This window comes from Pongo pygmaeus, chromosome 11 (genome assembly GCF_028885625.2).
Source record: "Pongo pygmaeus isolate AG05252 chromosome 11, NHGRI_mPonPyg2-v2.0_pri, whole genome shotgun sequence".
NCBI classification, from domain to species: Eukaryota; Metazoa; Chordata; class Mammalia; order Primates; family Hominidae; genus Pongo; species Pongo pygmaeus.
Window position 1 is genome coordinate 103502670 of NC_072384.2, and position 22026 is coordinate 103524695.

At 35.6% G+C, this 22026-nt stretch overlaps 1 protein-coding gene across 5 annotated transcripts in view; it reads left to right on the forward strand.

Moving 5' to 3' along the window:
• NBEAL1 (neurobeachin like 1) overlaps positions 1 to 21684 on the forward strand; it is a 206445-nt gene extending 184761 nt beyond the window's left edge. For all 5 annotated transcript variants that reach the window (XM_063648349.1, XM_054479175.2, XM_054479177.2 and 2 more), the window contains 6 exons: positions 608 to 702; positions 5080 to 5196; positions 5604 to 5765; positions 7432 to 7580; positions 9997 to 10132; positions 13717 to 21684. In XM_063648349.1, coding sequence (XP_063504419.1) covers positions 608 to 702; positions 5080 to 5196; positions 5604 to 5765; positions 7432 to 7580; positions 9997 to 10132; positions 13717 to 13818 — 761 coding nt within the window. In that variant the 3' untranslated portion in view covers positions 13819 to 21684. The remainder of the gene's footprint in view (positions 1 to 607; positions 703 to 5079; positions 5197 to 5603; positions 5766 to 7431; positions 7581 to 9996; positions 10133 to 13716) is intronic.
• Positions 21685 to 22026: the final 342 nt, after the last annotated feature.

Below are 22026 nucleotides of genomic sequence, written 5' to 3' on the forward strand. Positions count from 1 at the left end.
AATTGTTGAATGTAGTTTTAACGTGCTACTTCTTAGTGTATTAGTCTTCAATATAAGAATAAAACATCGAGTAGGTTTTTTTCTAATAAACCTGTTAGGGAAGGAAAATGGAGTCTGCTGCTAATTCTGTACTAGTCAATCCTAAGATAACACTTACCTCTGCAGTTTAGGAAAAATATATTTGTATTGTGAATTTTTAGTGTAGTAGGTGCAGTTTTTCTAAGGACATATATTCTATAGGATTCTAATTCCCAATGGGAGTAGAAGGTGAATGGGGATGAGAAAGCAAAGTAGCATATGAAAATTACCTGGGGATCTATCTCAAACTATCTAACCTCCTCCCAAGATTGTGGTAGTCATTCCCCACACCGCATGTCGACTTCTCATGCTCAGAGAAGGGGGATTTCAAAGAAAGCTCTCCGAGGTAATTTTGACACTGCTGCTTTCCTGTGTCTCTCTTCCCCAATGCTTTTCCAGTACCATGTCTACATTCCTCCCTGTTGGCATAACTGATTTAGGAATAGTTTGAACATTAACAAAAATTGCTCTTAAAGTTCTATTTTAGCAAAACGAGGCATTTCATTTTATTTAATTCCTTTTCTTACAGATATTGTGACTTGCTTAGCTACAGATTACTGTGGAATACATTTGATTTCTGGTTCCAGAGATACTACATGTATGATATGGCAAATAACACAACAGGTAGTCACACATTTAAATGTTCTTGATTTAGATCAGAGATTCACCCTGAGAATACTAGCAAAATGTTCTACTAGGACATCGAATTGTTTTCTGGCAGTGGCTGAGCTCCTTTGTATTCTTTTTATCCACATTTTGTCCTGTTCAAATCACCACATTTTTTCCTAGGTTTACTGTCTGATTCATTACCTTATTCCCTATTGCTTTCCAAAGATTCTTCCTTCTTACCTTTCCTAGGAAAACAGTAATTATTTTATTGTCTTTTAGCATAGTAACATTTCTACTTTCTTTCTTGTGGGACTACTAGAAATGATAGATTTATAGTTTTCATCAACCTGATTGCATTCTCATAATAATATTGGTCCAGGAAGTATCACTTTTGTTAAATAGCTTCTGTTTTCTTTTCTTTTTTTTTTTTTTTTTTTTGAGATGGCATGATCTCGGCTCACTGCAGCCTCCGCCTCCCAGGTTCAAGCAATTCTCCTGTCTCAGCCTCCCATGTAACTGGGATTACAGGCACATGCCACCATGCCTGGCTTTTTTTTTTTTTTGTATTTTTAGCAGAAATGGGGTTTCACCATGTTGGCCAGGCTGGTCTCGAACTCCTGACCTTCAGTGATCCACCTGCCTTGGCCTCCCAAAGTGCTGGGATTATAGGTGTGAGCCACTGCGCCCGGTCAGCTTCTATGTTTTCTACATTGTCTTCACAGGCTTTCTCCCACTCCAAATTTATAAAAAGTATCTAGAAATTTTCTTCCATTTAAAAAACCCAGCTGAGCATGGGACATGCTTGTAGTCCTAGCTATAATACGTGGGAGGCTGAGGTGGAAGGATTGCTTGAGCCAGGGAAGCAGATACTGCAGTGAGCTGAGATCCTGCCACCGCACTCCAGCCTGGGTGACTGAGCAAGATCCTATCTCAAAAAAATAATTGTTTTCTTCTAATTTTTTTTGTTTTCTTATATTACAATCTTTAATTTATTGGTAATTTATTTATCTACATTGGATAAGACTTTGTTTACTTCTGAATAGGAAGCATTACACTTGAAGTGTAATGTTCTCATCTAGTCTTGTATAGGTATTTATTCTTACATATGAACTTACGTTTTAGCCATACCCTCTTTTGTTTTTTGTTTTTTTGAGATAGAGTCTTGCTCTGTCCTGTGCCCAGCTAGAGTGCAGTGGCGCAACCTTGGCTCACTGCAACCTCCACCTCCTGGGTTCAAGCGATTCTCCTGCCTCAGTCTCCTGAATAGCTGGGACTACCAGTGTGCGCCACCACGCCCAACTAATTTTTGTATTTTTAGTAGAGACAGGGTTTCACCATCTTGGCCAGGACGGTCTCGAACTCTTGACCTCATGATCTGCCTGCCTCAGCCTCCCAAAGTGCTGGGATTACAGGTGTGAGCCACCACACCCGGCCCCATACCCCTTTTTAAAAAAAAAAAAAAAAAAACTCCATTTTAGTCTTACTGAAATTGTATTTAATTTATATGTTAATTTGGTTTGGGGTTTTTTTTGGTTTTTTTTGTTTTTTTTTTTTTTGAGGCAAGGTCACACTCTGTCGTCCATGCTGGAGTGCAGTGGCACAATCATAGCTCACTGCAACCTTGACCTCCCAGGCTCAAGCAATCCTCGCTTCTCAACCTCCCAAGTAGCTGGGACTCCAGGCATGCACCACCACGCCTGGCTAGTTTTTGTATTTTTAGTAGAGAGAAAAGGATTGTCTCTGCCATGTTACCCAGGCTGGTCTCGAACTCCTAGGCTCAAGCGTTCTGCCCACCTCGGCCTCCCAATAATTTGGTATATTTTTATAGTTATTTATTTACAGAAATAGGAAGTGTCTTTTCATGTTTGTTTCAGGTCCTTTTTATGTCCTTTGATAAACTTTCTTTCTTTTTCATTTAGATCTGATACCTTGTGATACTTCAAATTATCATTTTTTTATTACTATTTTTAGTGGGGTTTTAAAAATCATTTTTGTATCTGATTATTGTCAATATAAAGAAAAGCTATATGGTGATTTGACTGATTTCTATACAATTATATCGAATTACTTTGCCAGATCCTCTTATCGACTCTCATAGTTATTAGTATTTCTTGGATTTTCTGAAAATAAGGTAGATAATACAATCATGTGATCTGAAAATAAAAGTGATTTGCTTTATCTTTTCTAATATACTAATTATTTCATTTTCTTATATTATTAGCTAATACAATAAGGTAAGCAAAATTATAATGAGCATCCCCGCCTTATATCTAATTTTGATGAAAATGCCTTCCCAATGTTACCATTTAGTATAGTGTTTGCTGTTAGGTTTCACTAGTTGTGTTTTTCACATATAAGTATTTAGCTTCCTTCTATTATTTTTTTCTTTTGGTAACTTTATAGTTTTAATGAAATTTCAAACTTGTAAAAAATTTGCAAAAATAGTATATTTTGTATCCTGTGTCTTAGCAGTCTCTTTTAGTATCTCCTTCTTACAGCATCTTATTTTTTTTTAACCATTTGTAAGTTGGAGATATCATGTTCCTTTACCCCTAAATAGGTCAGTGTGTATTTTCTAAGAACAAAGACAATCTTGTACATAAACCCAGTGAAGTTACCAAAATCAGAATGCTTAACATTTATACAATACCATTAGCTAATCCACAGTCCATGTTCTAATTTTGTATTTCCAATAATGTTCTTTACAGCTGTTTTTCCCAGTTTATCTTATTTATAATCTTTCTCTTACTTTTTCTTGATGTATTATGTTGAGAACTTTCCTAGGTTTGAACCATCCTTGAATTTTTATAATAAACCCACATAGTTTATGGTATATTGTTATTACACTTTACTGATGTATCTTATTAGCTAGTACTTTAATGATTACTCTTAAGTAAAATAGATCTTTTTGTTCTGTCTTTATCATGTTTAGTATGGGGATATGCAATCTTTACCAAATAAATTTAGGAAGGGCTCTTCTTTCTCTTGAACTGGAATTATTTCCATAATATAGGAATTACCTGAGTTTTAAAAGTTAAATATAGTGAACTACACACTCAGACTGATACTCACAGGGAAAGACAAATTTGTCACAGGTAGCAGAGTGTCAAGGGGAATTAATGAACACTACATGGAACAGGTGGAAGGTGTGAGCAGAGTTGTCTGGGATAATCACAAATACAAATAGCAACTATTCAAATAAAACAAATAACATACAACTATGTGTATGCTAAAGACAAAGCATGCTAAAGACATGAAGGAAGAGTCTTTCTTCTGGAAGATGACTCAGAGAGCAATTTTTTGCAATACAATTGTGTTATTAGGAAAACATAAGAATGGAAGTTCAATAAAATGGAAGATCAAACATGAAATGATAAAATAGCATTATAAGGTGAAAACAAAGGTTGCAGAAGAATCAAGTTGAGATTAAAACCAGTACCATTACATACCCCATAAATATATATACCTACTGTGTACCACAAATGTTTTTTCAAAGGGCTGCAGCCAAGACATATTAAAAAAATACCATTACAAACACAAATAAACCTGAAGCAGAAACTACAAGAAAGAGATTTGATGTGGCTGCAAATCAAATTAGTGGCCTGGAAAAAAAGATGTAATCAAAGTGAATGTCAATAGAAAGGTAACTTTAAAGCAGTTAGAGAAAGAATGATAGCTATAAAAATCAAAGACAGTCAGCATAAATATAATTGATGTCCCTGAAGCAGTGATCCCAGTAAATGGAAAAATTATTCAGCCGGGCATGGTGGCCAATACCTATAATCCCAGCACTTTGGAAGGCTGAGGCAGAAGGAGTACTTGAGCCCCAGAGTTCAAGACCAGCCTGGGCAACATGGCAAGACCCTCATCTCTACAAAAAAATTTTAAAAATTAGCCAAGCATGGTGGTACATGCCTGTGGTCCCAGCTACTCAGGGAGGCTAAGGTAGGAGGATCACTTGAGTCCAGAAGGTCGAGGCTACAGTGAGCCGTGTTCATGCCACTGCACTCCAGCCTGGGTAACAGAATGAGAGACCCTGTCTCAAAAAAATAAAGTTATTCAGAAATATAACACAAAAAGTTTATTTGAAGTTAAGGAAGAATAAATCTGTAGATTAAAAGGGGAAATAACATACTTGGAAAAATTAATCCAAGACTGTCAACATTGCAACAATTTATGTTAAGGTTTTCAGCTTAGTTAAGTTTTTGAGATGGAGAATAATTCAGAAATCCAAGTAGAAATGTAAGAATGAGTACTACTATGAATAGACTCAGTGATTGTAACTAGTTGCAATGTTAGTTTGTGATTAGAAGGTTTAAATGCAATATAAACCTTGTGAAAAACAGGAAACAAGAAACCACCTTTACCTTTGCTTTTCTCTTTTATTATTAGGGAGGTGTTCCTGTGGGCTTAGCATCTAAACCTTTTCAGATTCTTTATGGACACACCGATGAGGTATTGAGTGTTGGCATCAGCACTGAGCTAGACATGGCAGTGTCAGGATCAAGGGTAAGATTTCACCTTTAAGAAATACTATTTATTTTGTCTACAAATGTATTACCAACATTTATAACTAAAAAGTTTTTCAGAGGAATTGATAAGAGTATAGAAATGTTATACCATATTTGTATAGGACTTTGCAAAAGTAGAATAGACTTTGCAAAATAAAGAAAACACTGAATGCCATTTTGGGATTTTATTCATTTTATTATTTAAGGGAAGAGGACATTCTAGGAAATAAAATACTATTTGAAATTTCGAAGTTGGAATTTTTCCTAAGGTGCATGTATCCTTGATGGAATAATCATTTTCTTGGTTCCCTTCCCACATGTCTTTATCTGGCCCACTCTACTTTTATTCTTTTTTGCTGTTCTTTTTCTTTGTCTTTTTCATTTTCTGATATATCCTGTGTGTAGGATGGAACGGTGATTATACATACCATTCAGAAAGGTCAGTACATGAGGACTTTACGACCACCTTGTGAGAGTTCTCTGTTCCTGACCATTCCTAATTTGGCTATATCTTGGGAAGGACATATTGTTGTCTACTCCAGCATTGAAGAAAAGACCACCCTCAAGGTATATGACCTTTCATGCAATAGGGGTAGACTCCCAATAGCGTATCTTTCCCTCCCCACATTATAGATGAGGTTTATTGAAGAAAGAAAGAACACCATATTTTAAAGAGGATGTTTTTCTTTCATCATTCAGTTGTTCGTTTCTTAACATTAGATGGACTTCTACCACAATCGTAGCCTCACATTAGTATTTTATTATTGAGATTTCTATTGACTTGTGTAATATATGATTTCAAAATAATTTCTGATTATGTAGGATTTTTTAAGCTTAAGTGGAAACTGGAAATGATAGCCAACTGAAATTCCTTTTGCATAAGGCAGGGTATAAATAAACAAGCCCTCAAGTTTATGTTTGTTTCCTGTCAGTGACATCACTATTTATTTATTTAATTAATATATATGTGTGTGTGTATGTGTATGTGTGTATATATATATATATATATTTTTTTTTTTTTTTTTTTTTTTGAGACAGGGTCTCACTCTGTTGCCCAAGCTGGAGTGCAGTGGCGCGATCAGTGATACAATTATAGCTCACTTTGGCCTCAAACTCCTGGGCTTAAGTGATACTTCTGCCTCAGCCCCCTCAGTAGCTGGGACTACTGGCATGTGCCACCACACCTGGCTAGATTTTTTTTAATTTTTGGTAGAGACGAGGTCTCCCTATGTTGCCTAGGCTGGTCTCAAACCCCTGGGCTCAAGCGATCCTCCTGCTTTGGACTCCCAAAGCACTGGGATTACAGACATGAGCCACCATGCCCAGCCTAAGCTTTTGCAATATTAAGAATTTTGGGGGGCCGGGAATGGTGGCTCACGCCTGTAATCCCAGCACTTTGGGAGGCTGAGGCGGGTGGATCACCTGAGGTCAGGAGTTCCAGACCAGCCTGGCCAAAATGGTGAAACCCCATCTCTACTAAAAATACAAAAATTAGCCGGGCATGGTGGTGCATGCCTGTAGTCTCCAGCTACTAGGGAGGCTGAGACAGGAGAATTGCTTGAACCCAGGAGGCAGACATTGCAGTGAGCCAAGATTATGCCACTGCACTCCAGCCTGGGCAATAGAACAAGACTTGAACTAAAAAAAAAAAAAAAGTCCGGGCCAGTGGCTCACGCCTGTAATCCCAGCACTTTGGGAGGCTGAGGTGGGCGGATCACGAGGTCAGGAGATCGAGACCATCCTGACTAACACAGTGAAACCCCATCTCTACTAAAAATACAAAAAAAGATAAGCCAGGCATGGTGTCGGGCACCTGTAGTCCCAGCTACTTGGGAGGCTGAGGCAGGAGAATGGCGTGAACCTGGGAGGCAGAGCTTTCAGTGAGCCAAGGTTGTGCCACTGCACTCCAGCCTGGGTGACAGAGCGAAGCTCCATCTCAAAAGAAAAAGAATTTTTTTCTTTTGTTTTAAGAATGTAGAGTTTTGAGGAGGGCTGAATGAGATTTTAATTCTTCTTTGGAGAGAGTGAGATTTCTCATTTAATATTTACTTGGCAATCTGATTTGAAATCACTTTAATAATATTGTCTACACACTTGGTCTTTAAATATAGCCATATTTTTATCCCAAAATGTTAAGCCAAATAATTATTCTGTATATATTACTAGTTTTAACTAGTAATATAAAAACTCAGTTTTTATTTGAAATTGTTAAATTTTCCTTAATTCTTTTCAGGATAAGAATGCATTACATCTGTTTTCTATAAATGGCAAGTATCTAGGGTCTCAAATCCTGAAGGAACAGGTATCAGATATATGTATAATTGGAGAACACATTGTCACAGGCAGCTTACAAGGATTCCTGTCTATAAGAGATCTCCACAGGTAAGTAATAAAAACTAATGAAGTATCACTTAAGAAAAGGTGGCAGTACTTCTAGTCTAGAGTGAAAATCAGGAATCTAAGATTTTTAATCTTTTGGTTTATCATTTATTATAAAAATTTCTCTTTTAGCAAGTATAAAAAATTAGAGAAGCTAAAGTATTCCTGGATTCATAAAGGAAATATATATATACATTTTTTTAATATGTAGAAAATTTTACATTATATATATTTTACCACAGTTAGAAAATTTTTTAAGCTGGGCATGGTGGCTCCTGCCTGTAATCCAGCACTTTGGGAGGTCAAAGAGGGAGGAATGCTTGAGCCCAGGAGTTTAAGACCAACCTGGGCACATAGCAAGACCTCATCTCTACTAAAAATAAAAACTTTAAAAATTAGCTGAGCATGGTAGCATGTTCCTGTGTTCCCAGCTACTTGGGAGGCTGAGGTGGGAGGATTGCTTGAGCCCAGGTGAAGGCTACAGTAAGCTATGATCATACCACTGCACTCCAGCCTGGACAACAGAGCAAGACCCTGTCTCAAAAGAAATGTTTTAAATATGTAGAGCTAGAAAAAAATGTTCATAGTACCAAGTCTGTATTATGGATTTGGAAATTTGTCCAAATGATGGTTTGAAATTTTATAAAGTTTTTCTCAACTGTGGTAAAATAAAGTAGAGTATATTTAACATATTTAAGCATGTGTGTGTATAAAATTGGTATCGGGATCTGTTGTCATTTAATCTAGTGAAGGAGAGAGATACTGGAGTAGTGGATATGTGTTTTTGTTTTGTTTTGTTTTTTGAGACCTAGTCTTGCTCTGTCACCCAGGCTGGAGTGCAGTGGCATGATATTGGCTCACTGCAGCCTTTGCCTCCAGGTTCAAGTGATTCTCCTGCCTCAGCCTCCACGTTAGCTGGGAATATATGTGCATGCCATCATGCCCAGCTAATTTTTGTATTTTTAGTAGAGACGAGGTTCCACCATGTTGGCCAGGCTGGTGTCAAATTCCTGACCTCAAGTGATCCACCCACCTCAGCCTTCCCTAAGTGCTGGGATTACAGGCATGAGCCACTGCACCTGGCCCGAGATTTCCGGGCTTCTTACCCACCACTCATTTATGAATCAACAAGGCAAAAAGCATTTAATAAGAGTGCCTAGGTGCTCAATACTGTGATGCTTACTCATAATAATGGTTTTTAAGGGGTTTAAGACTAGTTGGAGGCTGGGCGTGGTGGCTCACGCCTGTAATCCCAGCACTTTGGGAGGCTGAGGTAGCTGGATCTTTTGAGGTCAGGAGTTCAAGACCAGCCTGGCCAACATAGTGAAACCCCATTTCTACTAAAAGTACAAAAATTAGCCGAGTGTGGTGGCGGGCACCTGTAGTCCCCAGATACTCAGGAGCCTGAGGCAGGAGAATTGCTTGAACTCAGGAGGCAGAGGTTGCAGTGACTGAGATCACACCACTGCACTCCAGCCTGGGTGACAGAGCGAGACTCTGTCTCAAAAAAAAAAAAAAAGACTAGTTGGGAAAATATCAATATTTGTGTACTGTTGTGAACAGTTTAAGAGCTAAATTATATGGTCCCAGTTGCATGTGTAAGATGAGTTTTAAAGACATTAAGGATTAGCATGGATCTGAGTAGTCAGAGGAGTCTTGATGAAGGATTAGTAGGAATTAAATGGACATGAAAAGACAGGGAGGGCCTTCTTTTGGAGATGGAGGTAGGCAATATGTGAGGAAATAAAGCACAAAGACGTAGGAACAGCAATGAACATGGTGTGTACTGTGCTGCATTTCAGGGATAAGATCAGAGCAAGACTAGAACAAATGCCCACTGAGAGTCTGAGGCTCAGAGAACGGTGACTAGTATAGGAACTTTATTTCTATCTGTTTTAGGAAGAACACTAAGGATAAAAATCTAGTTAGTATCCATATAGAATCCTATCTAACTGTTGTGTTCCTTACTTTGTCTCTCACCTTCCCTCTAATCTCTCTAAAGGGAACGTAAAGACTATTTACCTTAGATAAATGATGAATGTAATAATAAGATGTAAAAACTAAAGTAATAATAGAATGGGTTGGAAAATTGAAAAAAGAGTAAGATTCTCTAGGAAGTCAAGAAAATTTTTATATTTTAGGTTCATGGTTGCTTTATTAATATTTTGTTTGATTATATATGGTTAGAAGAAAAATAGATGTCAAAAATAGAGGAAAAATCCATTTATCAAGTATCTTAAGTAATGCTGTAAATACAGGCCCTTGTGTGAGTCACTTAGACTTTCTGGACACAAGTTCCCACGTCTGTAAAATTAGAATGCAGAACTAGATGAGCATTAATTTATTTTCCAGATATAAAATTCTGTGAATTCATTATAAATCCATGTAATTATGTCTGTATTTTTTATTTCTTTTCTAGCTTGAATCTCAGCATCAACCCATTAGCCATGCGACTGCCTATCCATTGTGTTTGTGTAACCAAAGAATACAGCCATATTCTTGTAGGTTTAGAAGATGGCAAATTGATTGTAGTGGGTGTTGGCAAGCCTGCTGAGGTAAAACCTAGCATCAGTAATTTCATTTCTCATGCTGTTGGGGATTACTTTGGTTCTCCTTCATTCCAACTGATTGAGAAGTCACCATTAGGGATAAACAAATTAAAAACCAAATTTGATTTTTCAAAAGGTGGTAAATAAAAACAGGATAAAGCTATTATTCAAGAATGATGTTTATGTTATTATTGAAAGCCCACCTTTGGCAATTCTATCTACCACTCTATAGGAATAAGAAAGTTCATTTCTTCCAAATCTAGATTCAAGACCACAACTTAGATTTTCAATACATAGGAGCCTTTGCAAAAGAATAAAATATAGGCTCAAACAATAAAACTACTTTAGTTTTAACAAATACTCATCATAACTATGTCAGTTGTTCTTTTGTAAAAGCATCATTTTTTATTTGTAACTACAAATATCCCCATATAGTGTGCTTATTCTCAGTGAGTTTCCTATAGTTAAATTTACTTGCTAATGATTTATCAATTATTGAATATTCAGATATCATAAATCTAACTCTCACTCTTAGGAAAACTTTGTAGTTATACTCCAGTAACTTACTGATTCTTCCAAATAATTTGTGTTATTACATAGTTAAATTAAGCATTATAAATTTTTTTAAGTCACTGTTGGTATTTTCTGAGAAATCTAACAATATGGGATCTGTCGGGGTTATTTCAAGGGAAGAAATTACCGTCACACAGTCAGTGGCTATAATAACCTGTTAAAGATCGTAAAAACCTGTTTTATAAATATTTGAAATTTATTCAGTCCTTATGCTTTTTTTCAGCATATTATTTTAACAAAAAAAAGTGTCGTTAAATTAATGTTATTATGGCTGGGCATGGTGGCTCACGCCTGTAATCCCTGCACTTTGGGGGACCAAGGGGAGTGGATCACTTGAGGTCAGGAGTTCGAGACCAGCCTGGCCAACGTGGTGAAACCCCATCTCTACTAAAAATACAAAAATTAGCCAGGTGTGGTGGCATATTCCAGTAATCCCAGCTACTCGGGAGGCTGAGGCAAAAGAATCAATTGAACCTGGGAATTGGTGGTTGCAGTGAGCTGATATCACGCCGCTGCACTCCAGCCTGGGTGACCGAGCAAGACTCTGTACTACAGTGTAGAATATGAACTAGATCCATATTTAGTTACAAAAAGATATTTCTATTTCAAGATCTATTTTTATCTAAAACATCAAAATCTTGATTAATATATGTTTTTTAATCATGTACCAGTTTTATATATTATTCTATTAGAGTGAAAATCATATGTAAAAATCAGATGGTAAGGTAGTAGTGCTTCGGAAAATACATCTGCAAATGTAACTGCAAAACAAGCATGCCAAAGCCACTAGTACTTTGTATGAGGCTTATCTTTTATCACTCCAATAAATATACCCTAGAAAAGCAACCATTAGGCCGGGCGTGGTGGCTCACGCCTGTAATCCCAGCACTTTGGAAGGCCAACGCGGGCAGATCACGAGGTCAAGACAGCCAGACCATCTCGGCCAACATGGTGAAACCCCGTCTCTACTAAAAATACAAAAATTAGCCAGGTGTGGGCCAGGCGCAGTGACTCACACCTGTAGTCCCAGCACTTTGGGAGGCTGAGGTGGGCAGATCACGAGGTCAAAAGATCGAGACCATCCTGGCCAACATGGTAAAACCTCGTCTCTACTAAAAATACAAAAAAAAATTAGCTGGGTGTGGTGGCGCATGCCTGTAGTCCCAGCTACTCTGGAGGCGGAGGCTGAGGCAGGAGAATTGCTTAAACCAGGAAGGTGGAGGTTGCAGTGAGCCAAGATTGTGCCACTGCACTCCAGCCTGGTGACAGAGCGAGACTCTGTCTCAAAAAACAAGAACAACAAATTAGCTGGGTGTGGTGGCGCATGCCTGTAGTCCCAGCTACTTGGGAGGCTGAGGCAGGAGAATTGCTTGAACCCAGGAGGTACAGGTTGCAGTGAACTGAGATTGTGCCACTGCACTTCCAGCCTGGCAACAGAGCGAGACTCCATCTCAAAAAAAAAAGAAAAGTGACCATTAAAAAAGGTGGCAAGCCGGGCATGGTGACTCACTCCTGTAATCTCAGCACTTTGGGAGGCTGAGGTGGGTGGAGCACTTGAGGCCAGGAGTTTGAGACCAGCCTGGGCAACATGTTGAAACCCTGTCTCTACTAAAAATACAAAAATTAGTTAAGCATGATGGTATGTTCCTGTAGTCTCAGCTACTTAGGAGGCTAAGGTGGGAGGATTGCCTGAGCCCAGGAGGCAGAGGTTGCAGTGAGCTGAGGTTGCACCACTGCACTCCAGCGTGGGCAACAGAGTGAAACCCTGTCTCAGAAAAAAAAAAAAAAGGTGGAATCACCATTAAAAAGTAGATTGCACTTGAGAAAGTAATTGCAACAAACCACAGGGGATTTTTGCCCCACTTGGATGTATAAACACTTTTAAAAGACATTTATTCATTCACTGATTTAATTACTATTTGGTTAATATTTATTATACACTGGGAAGGATGGTAGGTGATGCAAATTTAATGGCGAACAAAATGCAATTCCTGCCTTCAAGGGGTTTATGCTCTCCTTGTTTTCTACATTACTTTTTATCATTCTCTTGTTAAATATTATTTTTTGAAAGTCTTAAAATATTTTAAAATTACTTTCTTTTCATCAAAACTTTAGTTTACTTTCTTCTTATCCTTATGATTGGCATTAACAGTACTGTAAATTCTAGAAAAGAAAATCTCCAAACCTGTATGTCTGGTTAGCAAAATTAAGAATAATTTTGAGCCAGGTGTATTGGCTCACACCTGTAATCCCAGCACTTTGGGAGGCTGAGGTGGGAGGATTGCTTGAGCCCAGGACTTCACCAGCCTGGGCAATATAGTGAGATCTCATCTCTACAAACAAATAAAAAATTAATTAAAAATTTTAAAAAAGAATAGTTTTGAGAAGCTTATTTTGATGAAGTAATACATATTTTTGATAATATATAAAATAAAGGAATCTGGTAACTTTGACATAACTAGGCCATTAATTGTTTAAATGTACACACTGACATTAGACCTTTCTCAATGACAAAATAAGTGTAAAAGTCTTTCATTATTATTATTGTTATTATTATGTGTCTGTGTGTGTATGAGAGAGAGAGAGAGACAGAGTCTCACTATGATGCCCAGGCTGGAGTACAGTGGCACGATCTTGGCTCACTGCAACCTCTGCCTCTCAGGTTCAAGCAATTCTCATGCCTCAGCCTCCCAAGTGGCTGGGATTACGGGCATGTGCCACCATGCTGGGCTAATTTTTGTATCTTCAGTAGAGACGAGAGTTTGCCATTTTGGCCAGGCTGGTCTCAAACTCCTGGCCTCAAGTGATCTACCTGCCTTGGCCTACCAAAGTGCTGGGATTACAGGCATGAGCCACCACACCTGGCCGTCTTTCTCTATTATTGATAACCTTTAAAGTGTTAATAATTCTGCTAACAATTTGTTTCTTTTCACTCTGCAAAATCAGTGTCTTACATATCACTTTTTAAAATTTTTTCTTAATATTTATTCTTCATTTCTTTGGATTACTTTACACAGATGCGTTCAGGTCAGCTTTCTCGAAAATTGTGGGGATCGAGCAAGCGGCTCAGCCAGATTTCAGCTGGAGAAACTGAATATAATACTCAAGATTCCAAGTGATTGTTATTTCCATTTTCTGTTATGATTACTGAAACCTGATTTATTGCTTTGTCACTTTAACCACATCTCTCAACTCTCTGCCATGTTGCAAGGCTTTTATCCCTGAAAATCATTTACAGATAGCCACAATTTGCTGTGGTGTATAAACTAATTCTTGGTCTATACTAAGATGTATTTGAGAAAATACATTTGATTTGATTTTGTGGCCCATTCCTAAAGGTCATTGTATCCATTTTTAAAACAAACTAAAATGAGAAAATTAGGTTCAATTTTCTTATTATTCCAAATGATAAAATTTAAGATTTTTCTAATAAAAGAGTACAGATAATGGGACAGTTGAGAGAGATGGCTTTAAATACATTCTTAAGTAATCATTTTCCTATTTACTGACCACTGTAATGAAAATATATCAATTTATTTATGGAACTCCTGATTTGGGATAATATTTTAAAGGTATCTGTTGCACACTTGGATTTTCAAAACTCAGTAAAAGTTACAGGTTTGCATGGTAAGAATAAAATACGAATATTGAAACTGGTACATTAGCTAATTCTATTACTACTTAGCGTGTTACTAATGAGAAGTTACTGAAATCTATTACTGTCCTTAAGTAATAAAAATTGAGTAGAAAAAAGTGGAACTAGAGATACGTTTTACAGATGTATTTCCTTAATAATATAATTAAGCAAAAGTGCTAATTGTGATTTTGACAGTTGGGCCTTTTAAGTAGCATTTGCAGCACAATTTGCATTTGCAAAGTTCAAAATTTCTTGACTCTTTCTTCACTAAGCAAATACTGTTTTACTCTAATAATTAAGAGTTAGTAATACCCAAATATGTTGAATTTTTACTTAGGATATCTGTGTGATTGATGAATGAATTGAAAAGATATGTATAACTTAAAATAATCATTTATATATAGTAATCTAAAAATTTCTATTTCATGTTTTAGGATTATAGCTAATTTTATTATATAGTGTTAAATGTTGTGCTTGATTATTAAGATCTTAAAGTAAAAGTCTGATTTATTTAATTTGGAATTCAAAGACATTGTTAAACTTAGATTTTTTGTAAGATTATCTTTTGAGTTAGGTCAGAGAGCTTTTACAACTACCAGTGTTATTAATCTGAGATTTCATGGGTTTGGGAGAACTTGTGAATCCCTCTGAAATTGTGCAGAGATTTTGTATGTTAAATGCATTTTCAGGAAGGAATGGTTACATGGCTTTCTTTAAAGGGATCTGTGACCAGTAACAGTATTCTTTTTTGTTCCACAAATCATAGATGTCCTTAAATCCAATTGTCTTCTCCGTTGAATCTTAGAGAAATTTTTCCTTTGCAATTTCGCTTTCCTGTTGACCACAGTATCCAGTGCCCTTTTCTTTATAATCTTTTGAGTAAGTAAAAAAATTTTAAGAAATAAAGGATTCTGTTTAGGGAAACTTTTGAATAGATTTGATTTGATGTGAGTCAGGGCTAATAAAAAGCTATAGAAGAATTTTCTTTCCAATAAGTAAAAATCCTCTGTTTTATTAAGGAAAAAATAGCTATGTTTTAGGTAAATAACTCTGAAATAAACTGGTACAACAATTGTAAAATAGAACATATGTAAATGTCAAGGTGTCTTTTCTTATACTTCAGGAATTTGTATTGAAAAAAGTCTCAAAATAAGTTCAGTAGCAATAATTATGATGCATAAACGAGACTGGCATCTGTTCATTTATTTTATTCTTTTTTGGGGGGATGGGAGGTTTCAATCCAGTGCTTCACCAGTGGTGCCACCGTGGCTATCTTTTTTTTTTATCTTAGAGTTTTTTAGGAGATTTCAAGTCGGCAGAACTAACATGATTGATTTTTAGTTTTTAAAATACTGATTTTTTTAGAAACTTTTTCTAAATCAAAACCTACTAAGTTTTATTTTGTTATTTATCCAGAGATTTTGATGTAAAAATGCCTTCTTTATTTTTAAGGTTACTTAATACTGGATTTGAAAATTATTTTGGATGCTTATAAGTTTTCTAAAACTTAGATAATTAGAAAAAATGCCTAAGTTTATGATGTTTTACTATGCTGCTTTTTAGATGGAAGAAATAAGCAGTTTTTACTTTATAGTACAAATAAGTTTTGTTCACAATAAAATAGATATCCTACCTGGACTAATACTAGATGTACAAGGTAGTGGAATTATTTCTTATATTGCTTTTTCCAAAAAGTAAAAACCAAAAATGTGGGCCAGGCGTGGTGGCTCATGCCTGTAATCCCAGCACTTTGGGAGGCTGAGGCAGGCGAATCACAAGATCAGGAGTTCAAGACCAGCCTGGCCAACACAGTGAAACCCTGTCTCTACTAAAAATACAAAAATTAGCCGGGCATGGTGGCACATGCCTGTAGTCCCAGCTACTCGAGAGGCTGAGCAGCGCAGGAGAATCACTTAAACCCGGGAGGTGGAGGTTGCAGTGACCCGAGATCACGCTACTGCACTCCAGCTTGGGCAACAGAGTGAGACTTTGTCTCAAAGAAAAGAAAAAAAAATATGGAATTTAGAGAAAAATCTTTGAGAATACTAGCAACAGTCTAGAGAATGGAACTTAAATTTTATCTATTAAAAGAAGCAAACAACTATTAGCGAATAATATATTACTCATTTAAAGAGTATAGCCTGCTGAATTAAAAATCACTAGATAAAATAATTGGAAAGAAGTACTTTTGAGGATTCTGGTATATTTACATGTTACCCATAGAAATTAGTTATATATTATATAATGGGAGAAATGAACAGTATCATTAGAATGAAATAACAGGTGGTCATTTCAATTGGTGGATATAGTATCTCAAGTTGGCTCTTAAAAGTCTGTTATCTGGCCAATTGTGGTGGCTCATGCCTATAATCCCAGCACTTTGGGAGGCCGAGGTGGGCGGATCACAAGGTCAGGAGTTCGAGACCAGCCTGGCCAACATGGTGAAACCCTGTCTCTACTAAAAATACAAAAATTTGCTGGGCGTGGTGGCAGGCGCCTGTAGTCCCAGCTACTCAGGAGGCTGAGGCAGGAGAATCGCTTGAACCCAGGAGGCAGAGGTTGCAGTGAGCCAAAATCGTACCACTGCACTCCAGCCTGGGCAACAGGGCAAGACTCCATCCCAAAAAAAAAAAAAAAAGTCTGTTATCTTTGCAAAACTTTTTGTATGCTTTTGTTTCTTGATACTGGTGATGACAAAAATAAAAATCTCAGCATCCTGGTGATAGGAAGAGATTTATACCAAGATAATTATTTTACTTTTGGAAAATGAGATCAAGTATTAAAGCATGTAATAGCTGTGCACGCTTAGAGAATAAAGAACCTTTATAAAATTTTTTTACAACTGTTTTCAATCAGTATCCTGGCATTACTCAGATAAAATTGTAAGAGAGAAGGAAAAGTAGATCAGGGCATAAAAATCAGGAAAGTGTATAAAAGTGAAGTTTGGCAAGTTGGTTTAGTCTTTCTTTTTAGCCTGTGAAGCTCACGTCTGTTATTAAGTTAATAAAAAAATTAAAATCTGTCAACTTTTTTTAGGTCACAGTGCAGTGCATCCTTTTGTAGAAGAAAAAATACCAAGTGTTCATTCTGTCATTAGCAAGGAACACCAATGAGGTTTCTTTTTTTTCTCTATTTAGGGCATATTAAAATTATCCTTCAGAGTACTTGTATTGAAAATCAAGTTTATGCTTCTGAAAATAATAAGTGGGCTCTCAGAATTAGAATTCAGATTTGACGGTTGAATCTTAACCTAAGACATTTTATATTTTGTGTGAAAAGGAGTGGTCAGGGGAAACTGTTAACTTGTGTACCAGGTTTTTATTTAATGATGATAGAGATATGACCTTTGCCTTTATGTATATTTTATATTGTTACTACTAAAGAGACCACTGAGGAAATCTTGTAATTGAACTTAAGGAAGTTAGCTCCTTTTATATATTTATAAAATGAGTAGCATTATCTTTACCACCTTTCCACTGAAAAGATGCAGTCCTAGGACTATATTAAATGTAAATATTATATTATTAAATAATATATGTAATATCATGGGTGTCTGTTGGGGGTATGTGTGTGTAAAGATTGGTCTTTTCAAATATATATATTTAAACCTGTCTTCTGGAAACAGGTTCTTGAACCTATCTTTAGGATACAGTTTTTGACTGGGATATAAGAAATGAAACATGTTTGTTTGTTTCCTTTTTGTTTGTTTGTTTGTATCATCAGCCATACTCATGGCTTATCCTATGCATTGTTCCTCTCATCAGCTGAAACTGTTTCTCCCCAATAAGTGAGCAATCTTAAACATTTTCATCACTCTTTAACAAAATCCATTCTCAATATTCTTTTTGCTGAATTGGCATATTGTATATACTCAACATATTATTTGTTTTAAACTTGACTTCATCCAGAGCATTGTTCTATAGAGTTTTCCTGTATTTATCAGAGTCATGTGGTATTTTTCTTGATGACCTTAGGCAACAATATAGTGTTATCAGTCATCATTTTAATATGATTTAAAATGTGGACCACAGCCTGCTTTCTTTAGTTTAAATCTAGGCCAAGCATGGTGGCTCATGCCTATAATCTCAGCACTTTGGGAGGCTGAGGCAGGAGGATCACTTGAGCCTAGGAGCTCAAGACCAGCCTGGGCAGCATAGTGGGCCCCACCTCTACAAGACATTAAAAAATTAGCCATGTGTGCTGGCAAGTGCCTGTAGTCCTAGCTACTCGGGAGGCTGAGGCAAGGGGTTTGCTTGAGCCTAGAGATCAAGGCTGCAGTAAGCTGTGATTGCACCACTGCACTTCAGCCTAGGTGGCAGAGTTAGACCCTTCTCCAAAAATACATTTTTTTTTTTATTTAAATCTAGCAGTTTCTAGGCCAGTGGTTCTTAATGGATATTGCAGATCAGACTTCTCTGTGGAGTTTATAAATATACAGATATCTAGGCACTGCTTTTGACTTCGTGAATCTCTTTACTTGATATTCTTGGTATTAAAAAATTATGTCTGAGGATTATTATGTTATATCCTAAAAATTTTTTCTGTATAGAAATTTGTCCATTTATCTTTATATACCAGATCCAATATTCAGACTTATTTGAAAATAGGCTTAATCATTATCCTGAGAGACATTTTGTCTAAAATTTGCTTGGAATGGCTTTATTATCTTTGTTTTGCCTGCCACAAAAACAACCAAATCTCCTTTCAGTTGAATTATTTTTATCATGAACTCTCTTTAGACTGTTCACATTTGAAAATTATAACTAATATTTGCCTCCAGAAAAATACATCTGTTTGCTAATATTAGTTCCTGGTGACTTTCAATGAACGTTTTGCGAACTTGAATTAGGCAACATTTTAAAGAAGAAAAAAACATGACTAACATGCTAAATTTAAAACATAAAAGTAGATCTCTTATAGCCTTGAGGCTTGTAATCAATAGAATTTTCCTAATTAAAAAGCATTGGATAAATTATCTACTACTTCCAATGACTTTTGCAGGTACAGCCTCTGTATGGAAATAATCTTTAATTTTTTATAGGTATAACAGAAGAAAGCATTAACATTTAAGATATTTAATTCCAAATAGGAAATAATTCAGTTTTCTGTGTTAAGAAATGTAAGGCCATCCTAGAGTATAGGAGTTATGTGATTTTCTTCTGTATAAAAATCTCATTCAATAGTAGCTGTATTATCAGATACTTATTGGATTATAGTAATTCATCAGACACATCTCCTTCATTTGGTGATTATCTCATTGACATTTGTCACACGTGAGTGATTTCTAAACACATTGCAGGATTTGGACCTGTAAAGCCAGTGGCTTTAGTGATAAGTAAAAGGGCACATTCAACAATATTTACTTTTGTCTTAATGCCCATAATCTTATGAACTGAAAATTCAGAAGGAAAAGAACAAATAGAAAGCTACTAATTCAATATTTGTTTTTCATGGTACGGTTTTCATGTTTCCTTGGAAACATATTTTGCAAATATAACAATAATAGTAATAACACAATTTTGCCATTTAAAAAATTACCCATTCATTTTTCAAACTTGACTGTTAGTGGAGGGGTATATGTGTGTCTGTGTTTCCACTTATGTAATGGCTGTCTCATTATTTAAATTAATTTATAGTTATTTTTCAGTGTACAGAGTGATTAGCGGCTTATAATGCTGTTACAATGTAGCATTGTAATGTAAGATGAAGAAAAATTAGGATTTAGGTGGGATTTTTAAAAATTCATCAATTAAAAATAAACTATTTTTTAAAAGAAGTCCTATTCCAATTGGACCTTTAAAATTTTTATTTTGGTAATATTTCAACTTAAGATGTATTAAAACTAGCAATTCTGTGATAATCAGTGTACTAGTCAACATTAAAATGCCATTTTGGGTTGTCTTCTTTTGGTAACATATTCTGACACTAAGCAACATGTTTTACAATTTAGTGGGCTGAACCTACAAATTCATAAATGCTTCTCTATATTTTGAAGGAAAAAGATACTTGTCTGTATTCGACATAATTGTTTTACTCTTCAGAATGTGAAAGTTATATTAATCACTAAACACTTTAAGAAGTGGTTCTGGTAGGATGATATCAGTAGTCAGACTTAATTGAAAAACTGTCAGCGTCTGTTTTTTATATAGGGATTAAAGAGGATAACTTTATTTTTTCCTTTGGAGAGAATAATTCCTTTGGAATTTTGGAATTTTGATTTTCTTAGATGACTTTTTAGCAATTTAATTATAATAATTTCTATTTTTCTTCCAAAACTATGGCATGTTATAGTAGATCTTACTATTAAAGATCTTTTATATTTTAAACTGTTTTTTTCCTGTTCTGCTTTTTACTACTCTCAAAGACTGTGATTAATGAACATCACCAAACTTTTTTTGTGGCTAATTGCTTATTTTATAATTAGCTTTATATAAGAAAACTTCTTAGAAAACTATGTGGCTGGTTGGTTCCATTTAGAAACTCTTAACAGGTATGGCTTTCATTCCTCCAATTGTTTGCTTTTATAGACTTAGAGCAAAAAATTTAGCAAAAAGTAATCATATCTGGCTAGACAGCCATTTCTCTCAGATTCATTGCTATAAAAATGAATCTACTGAGGCATAAAAATATGAAACATATTTAATTCATCTCTTTTGTCAGTTTTTCTGGGACTCCAATAGCATTTCAGTGTTACAGAAAGTGACAGTGACTTGAATGCATGTATATGCACGTAGTCAATTCAGAGCGGAATAACTAAAAATTCAGAATGACTTGTTTTTTAAAAGTACTTGGAAATTGTGCTGCTACTTAAATATTGAAGGAATTCAGAAAGTTGTGTATTTATCTTAAAATGTTCCTTCTCACTTACTCTACTGGAATTGACCATGAAAAAGAAAATATTATGCCTTATTTATATCTAATTATTGACTGTGCAAACTGTGACTCAGTGGATATTTGTATGCCCCCGAAAAATGTTTTAAAGTTGAGCAATTTTTAATAAAGATGTGTAAATAATTTTGATTATTCTCATTGTAGTTAAGTTACTGTTAGTTTGGTGCAATACATTATTTCCTTCCTCATCCTTTTAAAATTAAATATATAAGATGTTTTGTTTTATTACATTAAGTGCTATTTTTTAAAAATTCATTGTGTGTATATGAGCTAATACTTGATTTGTTTCTGTATAGCATGATTAAAGATAATTGAAAATTTTGCACTTATTTTAGGCCCTTGGAAATTTGTATTCTAACACTTTTTAAGAATGTCCATTTATTTTGTACATAATAAATTAGCTTTGTATATGAAAATGGGTTTGAATCAAATAAAAAAAGTGATGTTACTTTCTTCAGTTGATTTGTAATTCTCAATTCATAGAGTCTGATTAGAACTTATCCTTGGCTAAGTTATTTGGGTAGACAAGAGATTGAATACAGTATTTGTTAATTAGAAAATTGATCACTGTTTCTTTCTCATATGAGCAGAATTTCTTCTGTAGTCCTATGTGCACAAGATACATGTCAATTGACTATTTTTTGTCATATGTAACAACAGATATTCAGCCTTTCACTTTAGAGCTACCTCAAAAACATTGTTACAGGCTAGGCACAGTGGCTCATGCCTGTAATCATAGCACTTTGGGAGACCAAGGCTGGAGAATAGCTTGAGCCCAGGAGTTCAAGACCAGTCTGGG